We start from the raw sequence: 20,889 nt of genomic DNA on the forward strand, positions 1-20,889 counted from the left end.
GAGTAATGTTTTGAATCATAGCATGAGGTTTAGAATGCAATGCTTTTAGCAATTGAAAAATATATATTGCAGATCTCTACATAGCACATTAATGTTTTTCATACATTTACATGTATATTTGAGTTAATAGATGTATGACTCTTAGCTCATAATCCCTGTTCGTCAGCATTACTCAATGTCATCAATCAAAATCCTGTATCAGTTTCATTTGACTTCTACCGGGTTGGAAAGAATTTCGAACAGGAAGAATACAGTATTAGGTCTCGTTTATTTTTGCACTGCGGACATTATTGCAGCCTGTTTGACAAGGTTTTTTAGTTTTAATAATCCATATTGGTCTTTTCTATCAATTTTGTTTGAAACGTTTTGTGCTGGGAGGCACCAATCAGCCTCTTTACTGGAGAATATTAGCACATGACAATGTAGTGTGAAGGATATGAATGAGCTTTGCATATAACTGTGGAATCCTCATTGTTGCTCGTTTGATGCAGTCCATTTATTTGTGTAGTATAAATGGGACAGTAGATACCAGATGGTGAGATACAAGGAGTGGAGTTCAATTCGATAACATAACATGTGAGAGAAAATGTTCAGTGGTTCATAACCATTATGTGTAAGACTGAAATGACTGCCTTCAGATCATTTTCTACACTGTTAATCCCCGTAAAGCACTCTTTTTGTCTATTTAGATTCATTTTCTGTTTGAAATTGTTACCGCTATATGCAAAAGTATACATATATTTTCTTTATATTTAATGTCTTATGAAGCAAGTATGTAGAACAGAGTAGAGGCAAAATGAGATGGGAGGAAGAGCAATACAGTAGTATTAAAGTGGCTCCACTACTATTTGAATTACAAAGTCACTGTCGAGAGTCAAACTAACCTACACAGACCTAGAAGGTCTTGGGTTCAAGCTCTGGTCTGTGCCTATTTAGCTGTTCTCAGTGGTAGTAGTAGGAGGAGGTGCTATAATTTGCCTTAGTTCTCCTGGGAGAGAAATAATCTTCAAAGATTCTTGGTGATAATCAGTATCCCCGTAAGCCTAGAATGTACTTATAATGGATGTCAAGTGAGGACATGATGGACAGATGTGAGGCCATCTCAGTCAGGCAGTCTACAGGCACTCACTCTCAGAGCTCACTAAATGGCCCAAGATCGCTGTAGGGATTAGTTAACAGAGCCAGACAGGATTTGCACAGCTCTCTTCAGAGTGAAGTTGATGGAATCAACATACTGGCAAAATACTGGCAAAAACAACAATAACAATACCTTTCATTTATCTATCGCCTTTCGCGCTGGGTAGTGTGCTTGACAGTGGTGAAATCTGACCCAGAGCCAAGCAGAGAGGGAGGGGTAGGTGACTGTACGCACGATCCAAAAGGAAAACACTTACTCAATGTGGTATCAGCAGCCAGGCTCCATGGAGTCATGTAGTCCACTTCACAAACCAGATTCATATAAGGGCAACTCCATCATAACCCGGTGATCTGGGTCCATCAGCTCAGGCCCCTGTGTGCCACTTCCTTCATGAAGTGATGCCACAGAGTGTGCGTGCGCAGCTTGCAGGAAGCGATGTCAACGGAGACCTGACCGATTGGAGGGAAGCCATTTTTTTAGCGTAGGAAGCAGTTTAGTCCTCACTGGAAGCCAGAAGTGTACTGCATCTTCAGCAGCCATGAGTCCACAGGACACCCATGTTCAAAGCAAATGTGAGCCTCAGAGATGAGGTTAATATCCAAAATTATTATAACAATAATCCATATATTTGACATAGCGTCTTATCACATCAATAAGACGTCTCAAAACCCTTCACAAAATATACTGTAAAGTGGGATGACTGTGTATTTTGTGGGCGAAACATTTTACAGAATATTGGCAGGAAATCATAGAAGTCTTTGTTTTAAGGATGTTAAATTCAAAGTTTCCTAACAAAGGTAGTGTTAAAAAAAGTCCAATTTACCCCTCTTATTTCTTCACCATATAATCACAAAAACTAAATCTATTGTTTTAAAGACCCAGTTCAAACCCAGAAAAACCCTACATACTTCACCAGCGCCTTGGGACATCCTCCCGATGTGAAAGGCGCTATACAAATCTAATCTTGTTGTTGTTCACTCAAGAAGTATATTTTTATACATGGCAGTAATTTATGTGGCAGCTTGGCTCAGTGGTAGTACTGCAGCTTTTGAGTCAGAAGGTTGTGGGTTCAAAGCCCACATCGGGACTCGAACTCGCACAGTCCAAGATGACACTCTAATGCAAGACGAGGAGGGTGGATTTGCATTGTCACAGGTGCCGTCCTTCGGATGAGACATTAAACTGAGGTCCCATCTGTCTGATCAAGTGGACCTTCTGGTTCCAAGCATATTGACGAAACGATCTGACCATGCGAGATGTTAAGGGATTATTTTTAAAAAAATGAAACAGCCTCACAATATTGACACCAACTTGTGGCCGAGTCTTCAATCATTGCGTCCCAACCTCTGGAGTTCTCAGTCTTTATGCCTCCGCCTCGTCCCCTCTCTATTTATCTTGAAATTCCACCTCAAAGCCAACCTCTTTGCCTGTGCCTATGCTTATCTTATCTCACCCATCCCCACCACCCCGCCCCCACCCATCATTCCACCCCACCACTGTGAAGCGCACTGAGAAATTATCCTAGTGAAGGTGCGATATAAATGCAAGTTGTTGTTGTTGACACAAATGCTGATAAGGATCTGAAAAATCAGTTGGAAAAAGATTCACTCCAGATGTTTTCAGTTCACTGCAACCAGATAATTGAAGATGAAAGTCTGGATGTACATTGCAATGTTGTAATTATTGGACAGCTCAGAATATGAAGTGATGAATTATTCACATAACACTTATGGAAGTTTTGGACTCCAATGTTGAATGCTAATAAAACATTTAACTGACATATTTTTGCATGCAAGACAAATGGATGTAATGGGATATTGAGCTGTAAATCAAGACGTTGGTTAACAAGCACAGGTTTCTAAGCCTGGTTGCCATATGTTGCATTTCACGAAAAATTGGTGCTCCCTGATGGTCGAACAAAACTCTCTTTAGCCAGCCAGCCTTCGCTACACAGACCATTGTCTGCGAATATCATTGCTCTCAGCAGTCCTTCTAGACTTTCTAATCCACTGCAGTTTTACTTTCCACTGCATGTGAAGCCATGTAAAGAGTTATTTAAAATGCTTCCAATTAATTTTAAAGGGTGGGAGAGGGTGGGGGAACAAAATCTCCTCTATAGCAAAGCACAATAATGTGTCAGTACTGCACCAGTGACCTGTGAAAAGCTCTAAGAACGCAAGCTTGTGTTGACATTGATGTGGTCCTCCCAAGTGTTGTGACCTTGGATATAAAACTCCACAGAGGTCATTAACGTTTTGCAATAATAGGGCAGCATGGCTCTGAAGATTGCTGAAGGTTGGTAGCTTTTGCTCAGTACAAGACATCTTTTCAAAGGCAAATATTTAACCTTCAGAAGACTGCAGGCTGCACGCATATTTCATATGCAGTGCCCTATTATTGCTGGGATTGAAGGAAACAAAGCGTATCACAATACTCTGTTGAAATAATTGCACAATATCTATCGTTATCCAGTTCTGCATTGTACGGTTGTACATTTATACCCATTATAAATAGTACTGTACAGTTTCATTGTCATTATAATTTAGTAATCCATTGTAAAATTGCACTGCATCATTTCAAAATAGCATTGTGTATTATACAGTTGAACAGTTCCATTGTAAAACATTGTACATTGTATAATCCAAGTACTGCAGATTCCTATGGTTGAACTGTGCTATTATAAAAAATGCTGATACTAATATTATAAGGTAATACATTGCATAGTTGTCTTCAGGTTGGTACATTGTTCATTGTTTAGCTGTACTCTGAAGTAGTACATTGTAAACTTGCACTCTGCCATTTGAAGAGGACTTTATATACAGCTCAGAGGCTAAACTGTAAGCTAAGTTTCAGCATCAGGCTGACAGAGAAATACAGTGGAAATACTGTACTTTTGTGAAAATGTATATGGCGGTGGCAGCCAGCATGGTGCTTGGATTGAATCTCATCATTATGTAAATGCATACATACACTCACACACACACACACACACATGCAAACACATGTATATGCAAACAATAGTGTTTGTATGAAACAGGCAGAAACAATATCCTTTTGGCTTTTTAAAAATGATCCAAAATGGTCACTTGCTTCATGGCCATTTGTGGGGCTTTGCTCTTCTGCAAAATGACAAAGCGTTCACCTACGGAATACTTAGTCACTACACTTTATAGCAAATATTCGGTGAAGCGTTTTGAGGTGTATGAAAGGCCCTATATCAAATGCAAGAATGATTATTCAATTATTATTATAATTCAATAATTTGAATTATTTAAGATGCTGCCCCCATATTGCGAGTTTATTGTGATATGTTTGTAAATACGTTTTGATTTCCCTGCAGCTTATTCTGACTGGATGTAAAATTGAAAGTTCGAGACATGACGAGTCTATTTTATCTTACGCTTCTGGGAATCTGTCTGGGATCCAGCAAAGCTTTCAGCCATCAACAGATTTTGCCAAGAGTGTATCTCCCATTTGAAGGTAAGTGCACTTTTAATAAAAAACATATTCTTCATATCTTAAGCCAGCGGGGTCCAATCCTCCCAACTTTGTTATGAACTACAGTATTAGCAAACATTTCCAAATAAATTGAAGGCAACTCATACTGATGTGGCATTATCTGCGTATGGGTTGCGTCTTACATTTATAGTGACCACGGTCTAATTAGACATATTGAGATTTATTGATACAATCTTTCCACAAGTAGTTGTTAAGACACAGGGTAATTATTTTGTAGAACTGCTGAGCAACATGTATGTAGAGCTGTTAAGTGACCCACTGGTGTATAAGAGATGCCAAGTAACATTATTTGTAGATGAACCAAGAACAGTATGTGCTGAGCTGCTGAGTAAACATGCGTGTTGAGATGTTGCTTGTTTTGTTGTTTCCCTTGTCTAATACAGGCCGACCCCAGTTATAATGCATTATACAATCAGTCACTATAGGGCGCACTATAAAAATGCCCACTCTTCAATGCTTTTGGGATTATCAGGTCAGGGTTGACATAACTTCCTGAAGCATTTCCAGGTGTTGCCTGTCAGGAGATCCGCTGTGCCTTCAGCTCCCCTCTTGAATCTCAACCCCCTCCACGCTCCCTCCCTTCCCTTCCCTCACCCTGACCATTTCCCCCCTGCTCGGGTCCAGACCCAACTGTCCAGATGCAATCTTGTTGTTGTTGTGTTGTCGTAGAATGGGGTTGGCTTATACTGTACATCACTTCTAGTGTCTTGATTTAAGAATTGCATCCAAGGAAACACAGGCTTTTAGAAGCAGCTTGGTGAAGACTGAAGAATGTCAGGTGAAAAAACAAGTATGTAAGGGAGGAAATACTATTCAATCCAAAGTATTCCCTTCATGAGGATGATGATAAGATATCCTGCCCACAAAATACATAGTCAATCCACTTTGCAATATATTCTGTGAAGCACTTTGAGACGTCTCCAATAATCCTTGCATTCGATATAGTGTGTTTCACGTCGGGAGGACGTCTGAAAGCGCTGCACGGGATATACTGTAAGGTGGAATGACTGTGTATTTTGTGGGTGCACAATGAGGTCCCACAAACAGCCATGAAAAAAATGACCAATTTTATTTGGGGGATTGTTGGTCAGCACACCAAGAGAAACTCCCTTCGCTTTTCGAATAAAGTCATGGGATCTTTAACAGTTACTTGAATAGGCAAACGGGACTCACTTTAATGTTTCATCTGAAGGACGGCACCTCCAATGACGCAGCACTGAGTTGGAATGTCAGAATGGACTTAATGGGTTCCAAGTCTGGTTTGGGATTTGAACCCACAACCTTATGACTCAGAGGTGAGAGTGCTACTAATTGAGCCAGGCTTTTAATCACCCAATCATGTGCTCATTGTACACGTTTAGATGACTAAACTTGTACTGGTAAATATACAACTATACCAAATATGGAAGATAGTCAGTCCCACTTTGGTAATAATCGAATAATTGTATAAGTTTACTTGCAAACCTCCCCCAGCAAACCCATAGCAAACTATTTTACCCAGCGCTGATTTCAGTCATTTAAAGGGGAAGTCACTTTTCAACATCACCTTCCCACTATTATTTTTCTCTGTTGGCTCCCACCACCCCCCAACCTTCCCTTTTAATTTGCAAAATCATTTAAAAGTCTGTCTCCATTTATTACTTAGCTGATACATTTCTGGCAGCGGTGAGCTAGAAGGGAATGGTTCAAAATTGCATAGTTCTAAAGATAATGTAAACTAGAAGACCAAAGCTTAAAAGGTTTATAAACATCAGAAAATCCTCTGAAATTGAATTATTGCCTTAGACTCACAACTAGACATTTGTTGCTTTTATTGTTTTGTTATACTATAAACTATCTCATCTTCTTACTGATGTTCATGCTATATACCAGAGAAGGAATGCCATAAGCTTGTGTGATCTTGTAAAAGTAGCAAAGGTAATGCATAGTTACAGAGGAACTGAAAGTACATTTAACTGTGTGACTTGTATTTCAATAATTATATGATTTTTAGAACAAAGTGTTGTTTGCCTCACAAAGTGCAGGAAAATTGAATAGTACTCTTATGTGAAAATAAAGCGTGAGAGTTTAAGTGCCTTGAGATGTCCTCCCAACATGAAAGACGCAATATAAATGTAAATTGTATTCTATCATAAAGGGTTCAGTCTTCTAGCACAGTATTGCAGTGCTTTTGTTAGGCTGATCGCTACAGAAATGTTTAATTATTGAATTTCTAAAATTTCTTTGGCAAATCTGTCGATGTTAGGAATCTGGTGATTGATGCGAGGATCAAGTGCAAGTTTTATTGCATATTATAAATTGCATACTCACTTCTTAATATAAATTTCTTAAGAAATACCACAAATTAGAGGTTTGAAAGCAGAACTATGTTGACAAACTCCAGTTTGAGTGAGAAGCTTAGATTGAAAATCAATCTGGATGTACACTGGGGAGTTGCCTCTATTTTTAGTGACAATTGTACTGAAGAAATCAGATCTTCACCCAACAACTTGCAATGGATTTCGGTGAGGAAAAACATCAAAAGGTGTAGGTTTTCAAGCATGTGGAGAGTGCTGTATAAGTGAAGTGCAAGTTGTTGTTGTATATCAAATGCAAATATTATTATTATTAAATTTAACTTCTTAACAGCTCAACAGAAAGGCATCTTGTCAGTCTGGACTCACCATAGAGTTACTTCAGGGTAAAAGATACAAATCTCTTGGTTTACACCTATTGTTGTATCCTTGTGTATGAAAGAACTTCCTCCTTCACCACACAATGCTGTATTTACACTGGGGACTTGTCGGTCATGAGCTATGGAGCAAGAGGATGTCAAAATAACATAAGGGAAAATGGCATAAATGTTACAGATGGTATCAGTATCAGTTCCAAAACTAACTTTTTTTTTCTTCTCATCTTGAATCAAATGAACGCTGGGGTCTGAAATAATGATGATACAGGCCTTACTACGTCATCGAGACGTCTCAAGGCACTTTACAGATTTTACTGTTGAGTGTAGCGACTGTGTAAACCGGCAGCCCACTTGTGCACACCAATGTCTCATAAACAGCCATGAAGTGAATGTTTCTTTTATTTGGGTGGGATTTGTTGGCCAGAACACCGGGATTATCTTTCTGAGTAGTGTTGTGAAACCTTTAATGTCTGCTTGAACAGGCAGGCAGAACCAAAGTTTAATGTCTCATCCAAAGGAAATGTGACATTTTGTTTGCTGGCCTGGCTGGCATTTGATATTTTGACAATCCTGTAGCTCAGTGGTTAGAGCACACACCGCGCAAGCGAGAGACCTGGGTTCAATTCCCGGCAGGGCGAAATGTTGGGCAGGTTTCCTTACTCCACACGCCTCTGTTTACCTTGCAGTAAGTTGGATCACTTTTCCAGGGGTAGTAATCCCTCCGTCCCAAAAATGATAAAACAATAGTAATTTAGTCACTGAATGTTTGTGCAACACTGCTGTGCGCAATTGGCTGACGCGTTATGCCGACAAAATATACAGTCAATTAATTTTAAAGTATATTCTGTGAAGCGCTTTGAGACATCTCAAAGACGTGATAAGGCGCTATATCAAATGCAAGGATTATTATTCTTATATTGCGATCACTTATTTCTAGCAAATTTGGTTCATAAATTTCAGGGGCAAACAAGAAGTTGCAATTCACAAATCTAAGGCACCAACAGAATAGTGGTCATGAGGTGGGATTTGAGCTTTTAATGTCTAATGCAATGCAGTTACACATTATTTCCTCCCAGGCAACTAGTGTTACTCCATTTTCCCTTTTTTCTCCCACACACACAACCACACACGTGCGCTACCACCAATTTTATAACAGATCCTTCAGCTAGACTCTCAAGTCCTCACATTCACTCTCTCTCTCTCGTCCTCCTCCCAGAATCATTCTCCAAACCAACACAAAGTTTCTTAATTCCCTCATGTGTACAAACTAAAATCTTCCATATAAAAAGGACGGAGGGCAAATTATGTGGAGTCCTGTAGCTCAGTTGTTAGAGCACTCACTTTGCAAGCGAGAGACCTGAGCTCAATTCCAGGCAGAGGGCGAAACCTTGGGCAAGTTTCCTTACTCCACACAGAGCCTAATAATAATCCCTCCAAAACAAAAAACAATAATAAAATTGGTCATTTTCAATCTACGACTGTTTGTGGGACATTGCTGTGCGCAATTGGCTGTCAATTCACTTTACAGTGTGTTCTATGAAGCACTTTGGGACGTCCTCCCGACGTGAAAAGCGCTATATCAAATGCAAGGATTATTATTATTATATTCTTATTCCATGATGTTCTCGTTAGTCTGTTTGGCCATGTTATCTGACTTTATCATTGCTTCCTCACCCTTTCCCAGAAGCCAAAGGAGTGGGATTTCTCAACAGCTCTGTACTGGCTTCCTGGTACTGCCACGCAGCTAAACTCTCTTTGGCACCATCAGCAATTAACACCAAACGATAGTTCATATCTGCTGTGCCGCATCCAATCCAATGCATTCCTGTGGAAAAAAGCCCAGACCAGTGCAGCGAATGTTTGCAGCACACATATTGTAACAATATAACATTAACACATTACACCCGGCCTGCAGATCATATATCAGGATAACCAAACACCAAGGGCTCCTCCACAATATATTGATTTCACAAAGCAAAGCACAGAAGAAGGATTCCTATGGGAAGGGGCAAAACTGAACGTTACATTCTTGTCATTCTTCCCCGATGGACTGGACTATTTGTAGCATTGAATAGTTTATATCCCTCATAAGTTTCATATTGAATGTTCTTTCAAACATTCTTAAGTGCACAATCTCCTTAGAACCCATTGATTGGCTCTTGAAGCTGCCCACGGAAATTCTATCTGCAAAAAATTAGCACATTTGATTTGGATTATTAGGGAACTCATTGGTGATACTACATCATCAACAATAACAACTTGCATTCATATAGCGCCCTTCACATAGGATAACATCTCAGAGCCCTGTACCTTGAGCGTTTAGGACACCAAGCAGGAGACGGGAGGATGGAGAGGGGAGAAGGGTGAGGCAACCATAGACATGTCCAAAGAGGTAGATTTTTGAGTGGGACTTGATGACAAAGACAGAGCAGTAGAGGGAGGGAGTTCTAGACATCAGAGGGCGTAGAGTCTAAAAGCTCAAGCACTGATGGTGGTGCGGTGAGAGCAAAGATGTTCAGCAAGCCTGAGGTTAACCAAGCAGAGTGGGTGAGCAGAGAAAAAGTCTAATTGTTTTGCAGCTCACACATCTGGTAAAGTTATGCCGCTTTGTGGAACATCCTGATACCACAAATTCCTTGTGGACATAGCCAAGAGTCCATTATTTTTAACACCAAGGTTCAGTGCAAGAATTTTTGGAAAATTCTGCAATTTCTTCTTAAATTTGGAAGCGGGTTTGGTTTTTGCAATTCTTTCCAAATAAAAATGTTATGTATATTACTGTCAGCGTGTTTAGAGGATGACTCAAGAGTAGCTGGAAAAATCACTCTCATTTACCATGTTACAGGCATTTCATGTGGGGAAATGGGTTTCCATACCGGCCAGTGGACTTGGATGATCTCATCTTGTCATTTCCATTCATAGAGCCTCCTGAATTAGAACAGCTTGTTGTTGACAGAGAAAATCTGAGACTCAACATCTACTTTCTTTTCTGGTTACTGCTTCCTTCTATACTGTAGTACAGGGGTTCAGACACTTTATTTATAGAGCATTGTTGATGTAATGAGCTTTCAACCATCATATGGATACTGTATTATGCTGTATTAATGGATAGAAGGAAGGAAGTTTTGGGTTAGAGTCCAAGTGACATTGCACTTTACAAAGAACAAAGGTAAAACAGCTTCAGAATTGTCATCTGAGGACCCACACATGCTGAACAAAGCTGCTATGTTGTATGATGTTGTACACTGGACACAAGGCAGATCTAATTAAATGCTGAATTGTTCCTGTTTTTGGCTGAACTCAGACTTGCCCAGCCCATAGCAAGTTGATGAGGTAAACTGGCAATGCGGAGTATGATGTTTACAAGAGGGCATTAAACTTGTTTGTGATATAACTGGTTGATGTTTGTTGAGTTGGTTCCTAGTTAAATTCTATTCTCGGTTATTTTACACATGGGAAATACTCAAAGATCTAAATTACACTTCCAGGGATAGTGTGGTTGTTTTTCTTGATGTGAGCTTTACCTCTTACTTATGGATATAGTCCTCTATCCTCCTTAGCATATCTCTTGTGAGAAACTCCTGAAGGTACATTCTCCTTGCCTCTGTATCTGGATAGATATTCCATGTTATACTTTAAGATATGGTCACAACGGATAGATCTTGTTTGTTAATGTTTGCAGTCTTTAAAAAAGAGTTCACCTTCATGCCTGCAAAATACATGTTGGCATTGTTCTAGGATGTTGGCTCAGGTATTTGTCAAATTGACTGGCATGATTTCCTTACCCAGTATTAGCATATAACGTTGCCTGCCTTTCCTGTTCGGATTCAGTGGTGCACATAGATTACAGCCTTAAGGGTCTTATGAATATTCTCCCTGGAAACTAGTGGATTGAATGACAACCTCATGCACCCCATTTATATCAGTGAGCGGAATTAAGCTGCAGTTCATTCTGAGTACAAAAGACCCAGTCAGTCAGAGTGCTCCTGCTTACATTACCTACACACATCCACACTGGTTCTGCTTCTGTTGAACACAACCCTGTTCTTGTGTAAGAGGGAACAAATGACATTTTCCTTATTAATATAGCGTCAAGTACAAAGTGCACAGTGCAGAATATTTGCTCAAACAAATAATTTTTTCTCTTGTTTGATCATTTAAGAAGGAGTCTAAACATGAAATGTGGAACTATATGCACAATAGTTAAATATATTTCTTAACCTATATTGATAGTGATTGCAGTCATTAAGCATTTCAAACAAGAAGGCGTTCTGTTAATTAAAATAATAAATAATCCTTCAATTTGATGAATTTTATGACATTGTGGAAATATCTCAAAGCGCTAGACAGGATTGATTGTAAAATGTAGTGACTTATTTGTAGGCAAATGCAAAAGCCGATTTGTGCACAGCAGTGTCCTACAAACACCTCTGAAGTTAACAACCAACTTTATCTGGAGGATACCAGGATAAACTGCTTTCTATTTTCAAAGAGTGATATGGGAACTTTAAAATTCATCTAACTAGGTAGACAGGACTTGAGTTTAACATCTCAACTGAATAACAGCATCTCTGACAAAGCAACGTTTTCCTACACCACATTGGAGGGTCCCCCTAAACCAGGGATGGCCAACTTACGGCCCACGGGCCGAATACAAATGTGTGACATAGTCACTCGGGCAAGGCTGACATTTAATTGTTACCTTCCCAGTATTTCAGGTCTTGGATTGACAAATCATGATAATTTCCTGCTATTCTGTTCTGACAGGCAGAAGATTCACTGAGTTGAATATGATTCAATATTTTTATTCCCTTTTACTTTAGCACTGTACAGTATTTCTAACTGCTTTGAAGTGATGAATTGTCTTAGTGCAATTAACAAATCCGGAGATGCCAATTTATAACTCCCAAGAAGCGATGTTCCTCTGGTCGCTGATTCTAATGCAAATGTGGATAACGTGTAAATTAACAGAAGTGAAATGTTCAGTCAGGCTAACGTAAGCTTCGTTCCTGGTCAGAAATGGTCTCTTGGAATTTCTACATCTCCAACAAAGTCATAAAATCATTAGCAAAATAGGAGAAGAAGCAAATTTAGCGTATTATCTCAGAAGGAGTCCACCACAAGTAACATGACTTTCTGAAACTGATAAAAAGTCGAATTAATGTGAAAATTGCTCAATGTCACTTGAAAGAAAGCACCATCCCTTGCATATCTGCTGGACCCAGTTAATAATAATAATAATAATAATAATAATAATAATAAATCAGTCACTTCAATACACAACTGTTTGTGGGACGTTGCTGTGCACAATTGGCTACCATATTTCGCCCACAAAATATGCAGTCAATTCACTTTACAGTATATTCTGTGAAGCGCTTTGAGACGTCTTGAAGATGGGATAAGACGCTATATCGAAAAATGCAAGTATTATTATTATTATTACTAGCGATACTGTGCCCCACTCTTTGGAACTCGCTGTACTTTTTCCATTGCTCTTGTGGGTTACCTCGTCACAGGCTCTCTATTCATCCTTCCTGAGATTTATTCATGTGCTGAATTATTCAGTGATCAAATTATCCACCCTAGTGCCTTATTAGCCCATTCAAACCATGCCCTTTGGTAAAGGCAATTATCGGTAATAGATTTTTTTTGAGTTAGCTTGCCGGAAAGTAGCGGATATGGAGGTAGACAGATAAACATGGTTTTGAGTTAACTGGAGCTAATCAGAGATGTGTAAAGTGAATACAAATCTCAGTGTAAAAGCACACATTTTGTGTTCGCCTCTCACCCAGCATAACTTCACGTGAACTTTAATTCCAAATACATGGGAGCTTTGTTGAAATGGATTTATTTAAAATTATTCACAATTTATAACATAGCTGTGAATCATAAAAGGAAAGGGGCATTATATTTTGAAATGTCAGCATCACAACTTTGTCAGTAGAGATATTCATCGAGTAGATTTTCCACTGATTGTAATACACGGGGGAACAATTTCCTCAGTTTATCTCAGTAATGGCTAAAGGATACCAATTGATGTAATGAGCAATGAGCTCACTCTCATGTTGTTCCTACCAGATACACAGAGAGCTCCCAGCGCAGTGAATGCTAGACTGTCAAGGAGCTCAATCTTCAAGAGATTGCAACACTTTTGACATAGGTCCCATTTGCCTGATCAAGTGGATGGCAATCACTGAGATTTTCCTGATGCTGAAACCTAAACACTTTAATGAAGAGATCCCACCAGGCCAGCTAGTGGTTTGGCTATAATAATAATCCTTGTGCTTGATATTGCACCTTTTATGTGGGGAGGACATCCCAATGCGCTTCACAGGATTGACTGTGAAGTGGAGTGATTGTCTACATTGCTTCCCACAGCAGAATGCACAGGACAAGTTTACTGGAGAGAGTATCTGAGGCATCATTGCTGTACCCACCCAGAATAAACACAGCCAGCATTTTTTGCAGCAATAGCTCAGGAAGCTCGAGGTGCTATAACCAACTCAGTATCTGCCCTCTGCTTGCAGGACCTAATCATTCATAACTTGCCAACTGAGCATTGCTTTCCCATTTCTTACACACGTTTTTAATACATCAGCTTTTTTCCTTAAAAACACATTTGTTTTTTTGAGAAGTTTGGCTTGTGTAAAATAAACCTATAGATATGCTGGATTCTAATACCACTGAGCAAATGTGCTCCTGTAAATATGTTGTTCAAATTTCGTATAATTTTTAAGGAATACAAATTCACCCACTGGTCAATTTCAAAGCCTGCATTCTCTTCTCCGCATTATGTGACCTGTTTGACCTTTTTCTGCATTAGCGTTGACCATCTCGCACAGCACCAAAGCCTTGTAATATGTGATGCTTAACACTCATGAAGACCAGCAGACCTTATCCAAACACCAGCCAACGCAGCACTGCATCCAGCTGTGAAGAAAAGGCAAAATACACTTTCAGCACCATTTCCTCTCGATGGTTTGCTTCTAACATTAACAAAATTGTGAATACATTGTGCCAGACTCTACCAACATCTAATATCACCTGACACCATGGGGACTTGCTAACTTGTTTTAATAGTTTGAATATATGACTTTCTCCCCTTGTAGCAAAGTGTGCCTACAGCGTTTTTCATGTAGTGAAGAGCTTTTGCCAACAGTAAATCAGGAAAACTTGCTATGGGAAGGGAGATCAAAAGCAGGAAATAATCAAGAGTCCATAAATCTATATTCTGCAGTGTTAGTATACTTCTTCAATAGATCCAACTCCCCCATGAGAATCATTGCCTACTTACTGAATGCTTGACAAGTGTTTGCTTTTGCTGGACTTTTTAATTATTCACCTTGTACAGCTAATTGGTTGAGAATCCTAGAAATCACAGCAGTGAATGAGAACATTCAGCCCATTGAACCTATGGGCTCCTATAATAATAATAATTATCCTTGCATTTGGTATAGTGCATTATCATGTCGTTGAGACGTCTCAAAAGCGCTTCACAGTATACACTGTAAAATGAATTCACTGTATATTTTGTGGGCGAAACGAGGCAGTCAACTGCACACTCGGTGTCATACAAACGGTCATGAATTGAGTGATCAAATTATTATTAATTTTTTTTGAGACATTATTATCCCCGGAAAGCAATCTGCCAATCGACTAACAACTGAGTTCCTACGTACTGCTAGCTAAACAGAGGCGTGTGGAGTAAGGAAACTTGCCTAAACTCCCCCCAGGAATCGAATCCGAGTCCTCTCGCTGGTGAGGCGAGTGCACTAACCAATACGCTAAAGGAATCTAATATGCCTTTAGCTCCTCCACTGGAATGCATTACCCTTTCACCCCACCCGATATTATCGATCTTCAAATATTTTGCCTTTGAATGTTTCTTGAATTGATACATCATCATATAGCTGGTGGCACAATGTGTGACCCGGATGACCCATTCATAAGCTAAAGCTGTAAAACAAATCTCGCTCAAATAGTAAAATGCCTATAATAGCAGGAAATCAATGCTACACCATGGGCATAACACAGTCTTCAAACAATCTTCAAGTTTTTAATCCAGTTTTTAATCCATTGTGGATTTACCATTTGTAATTGATGGGATATAAAATGACCTCATTTATAATGTCAGTCATATTGAACAATGGTAAATTGCTGAATAATAATAATCCTTACATTTGATACAGTGCCTTTCACATCACTAGGACATCTGAAAGCACTTGATAGGAATCACTGTAAAGTTTAGAATCCATGAATTTTATAGACTAAGCAAATTTGCACACAACAATATCCCACTGACAGCCATAAAGTGAGTGATCAGTTTCATCTGGGAGGTTGTTGGAAAAGACCCTCTACTCAAATAGTGCTATGGGATCTTTAATATCCACATGAACAGCAGCCAGGACTTTGGTTTAATGACTGAGACAAAGTACCACACCTCCAACAATGCAGCATACCCCCAGCATTACATAGGTGTGTCAGCCGAGACATGAGGTATGAACCCACAACCTTCTGACTCAGAGGCAAGAATGCTAGCGACGCAGGCTGACACATGGTAATAGTGTACATTACCATGGCAATACCCTAAGCCAATGAAGCTTGCCAAATTGATTTGAGTCCAGATTGGTTTCTATTTGCGACTCGACAAGAGATGCAATTTCATTCATTGTCGTCGATACTGCATTTAATCTGTTCAGCCCTCCCTCGGGCTTGCATTTCTAAATTAACAGAATTTGTTCACAGTTCTGTTCGTTGTGTTGCAAATTAATTCAGAGTATATTTGTTAAAAAAAACTTCACAAATTAACAGATTCGGCAGTGAAACCTTCTTAGAAAAAAATCCCTGCATTTCATGTAGCACCTTATCATGTTGTCGAAACCTCTGAAAGCACTTCCTAGAATTTACTGTAGTGACTGTGTATTTTACAGATGAACACAGTAGCCAATTTGTTCACAGCATTACCTCACAATCAACCATTTGAAAAAAGAAGGGAGTTTCTCCTGGGTCCTGGTCAAATCCCCCTCACATAAAATTTACTGTTAGGCTGTTTGTGAAACATTGCTATGTACAAGTTGATTACCAGGTTTCACCTGCAAAATGCACACCATTACTATTCTTTACAGTATATTCTGTGAAGCACTTTGAGACATCCTCCCGATGTAAAAAGGTGCTACATTAAATGCAAGGATGATTATTATTTTTTAATTTGAAATGAATGGTTAACTTTATATGTTGAATTATTGTCCAGGATTGCAGGAGAAACATCTTTCTCTTTTCGGTTTGTGCCACGAGATCGTTAACATCCATCTGCAGACAGGACCTCATTCAATAAATGACTTCTCACATCAATCACTGGCTTTCCTTTGAAAATGCATGTGCCAGATACCCACAACCAGGCTGGGTCTATATCAAGAGCCTCTCCTTGTATATTAAGTGTAGGGATGTGCTGGGAAGCACACACTAACCATTCATATAGAGCAGATTCTAGTTTGTCTGCTAACCATAAATATAATGAATAACACAAGTTGTCAGTAAGCCACTAAGTGTGTTTGCATTAACACAGCAATGATGATACTCTTGCACCTCACATCACACATACTCATAGTTACATGAAGGAGAGATTAACATAAAGGATCCGTGAGTAAATGGTGATTCCGAAATAAGGAAGCAGCAAGGAAAAGTGGGCAAGACAGGGAACTAATTCTGTTTCCTTTTTTTTAATTTCAAATCCTATTAACCCTTTGAGTTTCGAACTGTTCGTGAGACATGTGTTTTCAATCACAGAGCATCTGTAACACTGATTTTCTGTGAACTTCTCACCCTGGGTAGAAGTTTGAGTTAGACTGAGTAAATATACAATCTATGCTCTCTAATTTGTCCAAAATTCAACCTTGATCCTGTACTGCATTATTAGAGTGTTCCTGTAATTGCTTCAATCTTACTGATCATCCTGTTCCATAACGATATTTTTGGTTACGGGTTCAATGCTCTTTACAATTTGAAACTTTCCCTTTGAAAAAGAAAGGGTTGCCTTCCTTTAAATTAAAATCTCCGCTTCTAGAATGTTGTCTGTACAATAAGTTAGTTAAATTACTAATTATCAGTCGGTTGATAGTCGATTGGCGGATCGCTTTCTGGGGGTAATAATGTGTCCAAAAAAATCTCAATCTACGACTGTTTTTGGGACACTGTTGTGCGGAATTGGTTGCTGCAATTGGCCCGCAAAATATAGTCATCCCATTCACAATATATTCTGTGAAGCACTTTGAGACGTCTCAAAGATGCGATAGAGCGCCGTATCAAATGCAAGAATTATTATTGTTATAATGTAGAAAACTTTATTTTGTGTGCCCACATTTGCAGAAATGTTACTGTTGGATTTTGTCTTTCTTTACACTTCACAAATCAACATGCATGTCAGTGGGGCTGACAGTGGTCTCCCACATATTCTTGCATATGTCACATTTCTGATAGTGGTCTGACAAGCAACGGTGTTGTTTGTTGATGCAGCATTTAAGCAGATTGAAATGTCAAAGTCATCGACAACATTATCAGTGGCACTGGTGTTGAGGGAAGATACACTTATTTGGTAAAGTAATGATTTAGTTTGGGAAAATCTAGGGGGAGGGGGAGAGGGGTGAAAAAAATCTCAGTATATCTCAGCAAGGGTTTGGTCACTGAGACAAGAGTGATATAGAATGCAGCTATTTTGCCAGCTCTTAAATCAATTTTATATCATTGCCAAACAGTGACTCCAAACATTATATGATCACTGACTGGGAACAGATGTAAAATTGATCTTAAAAACATTTTTCTATGGTTAAAATGAGCACTGCGTTTTCCTAATTATGTCTCTCTATATAAATAATGTATAGTTGTGTTCTGTTCTACAACCAGATTTTTAAATAAAAATCTATTCTGATGGGAAACTGATCTTTTAATTTCTTCTTGATTCCTTCGACATTGTTCAGGATAAACTCCTTGCTGGTATCTGGTCACTATATATGGTCACACTCTTTCCTCTGAATCAGAAGCTTGTGGGTTCAAACCCTACATTGGGACATTGAATTCCCTTTGTACAGGCTGACATTCCAAGGTACTATACAGTACTAGAAGAGTCCTCATTATTGCAGGCCATATCCTTTAAATGAGATGTTAAACCAAGGTCCTGTCTAGCTGTTCAGGTTGATGTTAAAGACCCCATGGCAGTATTGGAAAGAGAACAGATTTCTCCCAGTCTTCTGGTCCACAATCCTCTTGACAAAATTGGTCATTCACTTCATGACTGTTTGTGGGGCATTGCTGTGCACAAATTGGCTTCCACATTCAGCTGCATTAAGATACACTACACTTTACAGTAAAACTCCTGTGAAGTGCTTTGAGACATGCTTGTGACGTGAAAGGCGCTATATGAAATGGAAAGATTACTATTACAAGCTCTTATATACTTTCAGAGAGAGCCCCAGTCAAAACACTCTACTGACTTCAAACGAAAATTTTATAGGTTTCTTTAAGATATCCTAAGTTCATTACATTGCATTTTGTAGGATTGTCATGATTGCTTAAATGGTGCAATAAGATCATATGGAATATGCAGACATATTTTGGTTCTGTATTCCTATTACTAGATTCTTGGCTGTTATATGTCACAATCAAACAAGCATCATCTCAGCTCAGTTGGTATCGCACGCAATGCTGGGTCAGAAGGTTAAAGCCCAGTGTTGGAAGTTCAGAGTCTAAACTAACGTTCCAGTGCAGTGCTGGGGGTGCACTGTCAAAGGTGCAGCCCTTCTGATGAGAAACTAAATTGTGGTTCCTCTGCTTGTCGTCCTCCTCACGTAAAAGGCTACACAATGTGATTTGTTGTTCTTCTTCAGATAGATATTAAAGATCTTGTGACACTAAATAGAGAAAGATATTTCTTCAAGTGTGCTGACCAGCATTTCACCTTATCGGTGTTTGTGGGATCTTGATGTGTGCATAGCCTTAAAAATATGTCTCTACATTTACAATAAATACAGGAAAAGCACTTAAAGATGTTCACTGTATAAGGTGCTATAATAATACAGTATCTTTTCTTCAACCAGAGGCATTAATACTGCCCTATCCTTCAAATTCCTATGTTAAATCTATAACAGTAAAATCGCATGTGATTTACAACAGTTGTGTCTGACATGTCACTTCTCCTTCTGGTTATTTATGGTCCTTTCCTATTATCAGTTTATTGATGGTTATTCTTCGGAAGGGAGAACATTGTTTACTTGGCCACTCAGGAGCAGATGTCCAAAGCAAGCAACAAATAAATTAGACAGAGCATAGTAATTGTGATAGAAAGGGCAGGTGTAACATGAGGGGGGAGGGGGATGGGCTGGACTGCAACCATCCATCTGTATAGGGATGGGAAATTATGGAGTGCCCTGGTCATCACCCTCAAGAGAGGAATAGGCAGACCATCTGCTTAAGTACCTAAGAACGCCTCTGATGAATTGCCATTTTTCAATGAAACGGAACTGTCATTGACAAGCAGGTGATTGAGAGGTGAGATATTGCAGCTTCACTGGCAGTATTGTACTTAAACATCACCTGTTTGCTGTATTTCTTACATTAGTGCATGAAGGTTGCGTTGCAAGGCTTGAAATGTTTTGTCAGTAAGTGCCCAGGTATCTGGGTTAGAAGGCTGCAAAGTCGATCGCTGGTGTCGAATGCAGACAGAAGCAGATGGGTATCAATTTGTATGACAACTGTAGCAGATGGAGTATTGTGTCATCTCCCTGGCAGCTGTTTCGCAAGCAGCTGAATGTTGACTCTTGCCAGTGATATGATCCTCCAAAACTGCTGCCGTTTACACACTCTTCGCTGAAATCTCCTGGCATCATATTGCAGAAAGTGAAGGGTAAAGCACGTTCGTGCATTGAGGAGGATGCAGTACTCTAACGTTCAATGTGATAGATAAAATGTAGCCAGAAAATTCCCATAAAGTGTCCAATTGCCAACACACAAATATGGTGATTTACTGACTGCGTTCAGAATGGAATGTCGTTTTCTCAGTGGCGCGTTTTTCATTTTCTGCAGTTTCTAAATGTCAAAGTGTTACCACTTGTTGCCTGCGCTTAACTAGTTATTTGAGCTAATGTGACCATAAGATCCCACAGTACTGATGTGTGTCATTAGATCCTTACTCTTGCCTGTATCTCACCGCTCAGAGTCCCAAATGTCACTGTTTCGGCCGCTAAGAAACCCGAGCAGCCACCTTCCCATTATTGTCTCGATCTTGTACTAACTGCAGGAGCGAGCACAGCAAATCCATAGGCAACACTAACAACTCGCTTGCTCATCCTCTAACATGACCTTTCCTTTGTAGAAACCTCCCTGGATTTTAGGACTACGTGGGAATGTATACATTAGCTACACGGGGAAAAGTATGCACTTGGATCATTAAGGAAGAATTATATTTTGGTTCAACTTTCTAGTGGTACCATTAAATACAGGATAGTTGTTAGGATATAAAATTAAGCCAATAAATCTTTCATGCAGGAGAACAAACACATTGGGAATATAG

At 39.3% G+C, this 20,889-nt stretch overlaps 1 protein-coding gene across 7 annotated transcripts in view; it reads left to right on the forward strand.

Moving 5' to 3' along the window:
* The window catches only part of sema3c (sema domain, immunoglobulin domain (Ig), short basic domain, secreted, (semaphorin) 3C), a 156,052-nt gene that overhangs the window by 85,933 nt on the left and 49,230 nt on the right, over positions 1-20,889 (forward strand). For all 7 annotated transcript variants that reach the window (XM_007890927.2, XM_007890922.2, XM_007890921.2 and 4 more), the window contains one exon: positions 4,479-4,618. In XM_007890927.2, coding sequence (XP_007889118.1) covers positions 4,516-4,618 — 103 coding nt within the window. In that variant the 5' untranslated portion in view covers positions 4,479-4,515. The remainder of the gene's footprint in view (positions 1-4,478; positions 4,619-20,889) is intronic.

Source organism: Callorhinchus milii, unplaced genomic scaffold, assembly GCF_018977255.1.
Source record: "Callorhinchus milii isolate IMCB2004 unplaced genomic scaffold, IMCB_Cmil_1.0 Scaffold5, whole genome shotgun sequence".
Classification (NCBI taxonomy): Eukaryota; Metazoa; Chordata; class Chondrichthyes; order Chimaeriformes; family Callorhinchidae; genus Callorhinchus; species Callorhinchus milii.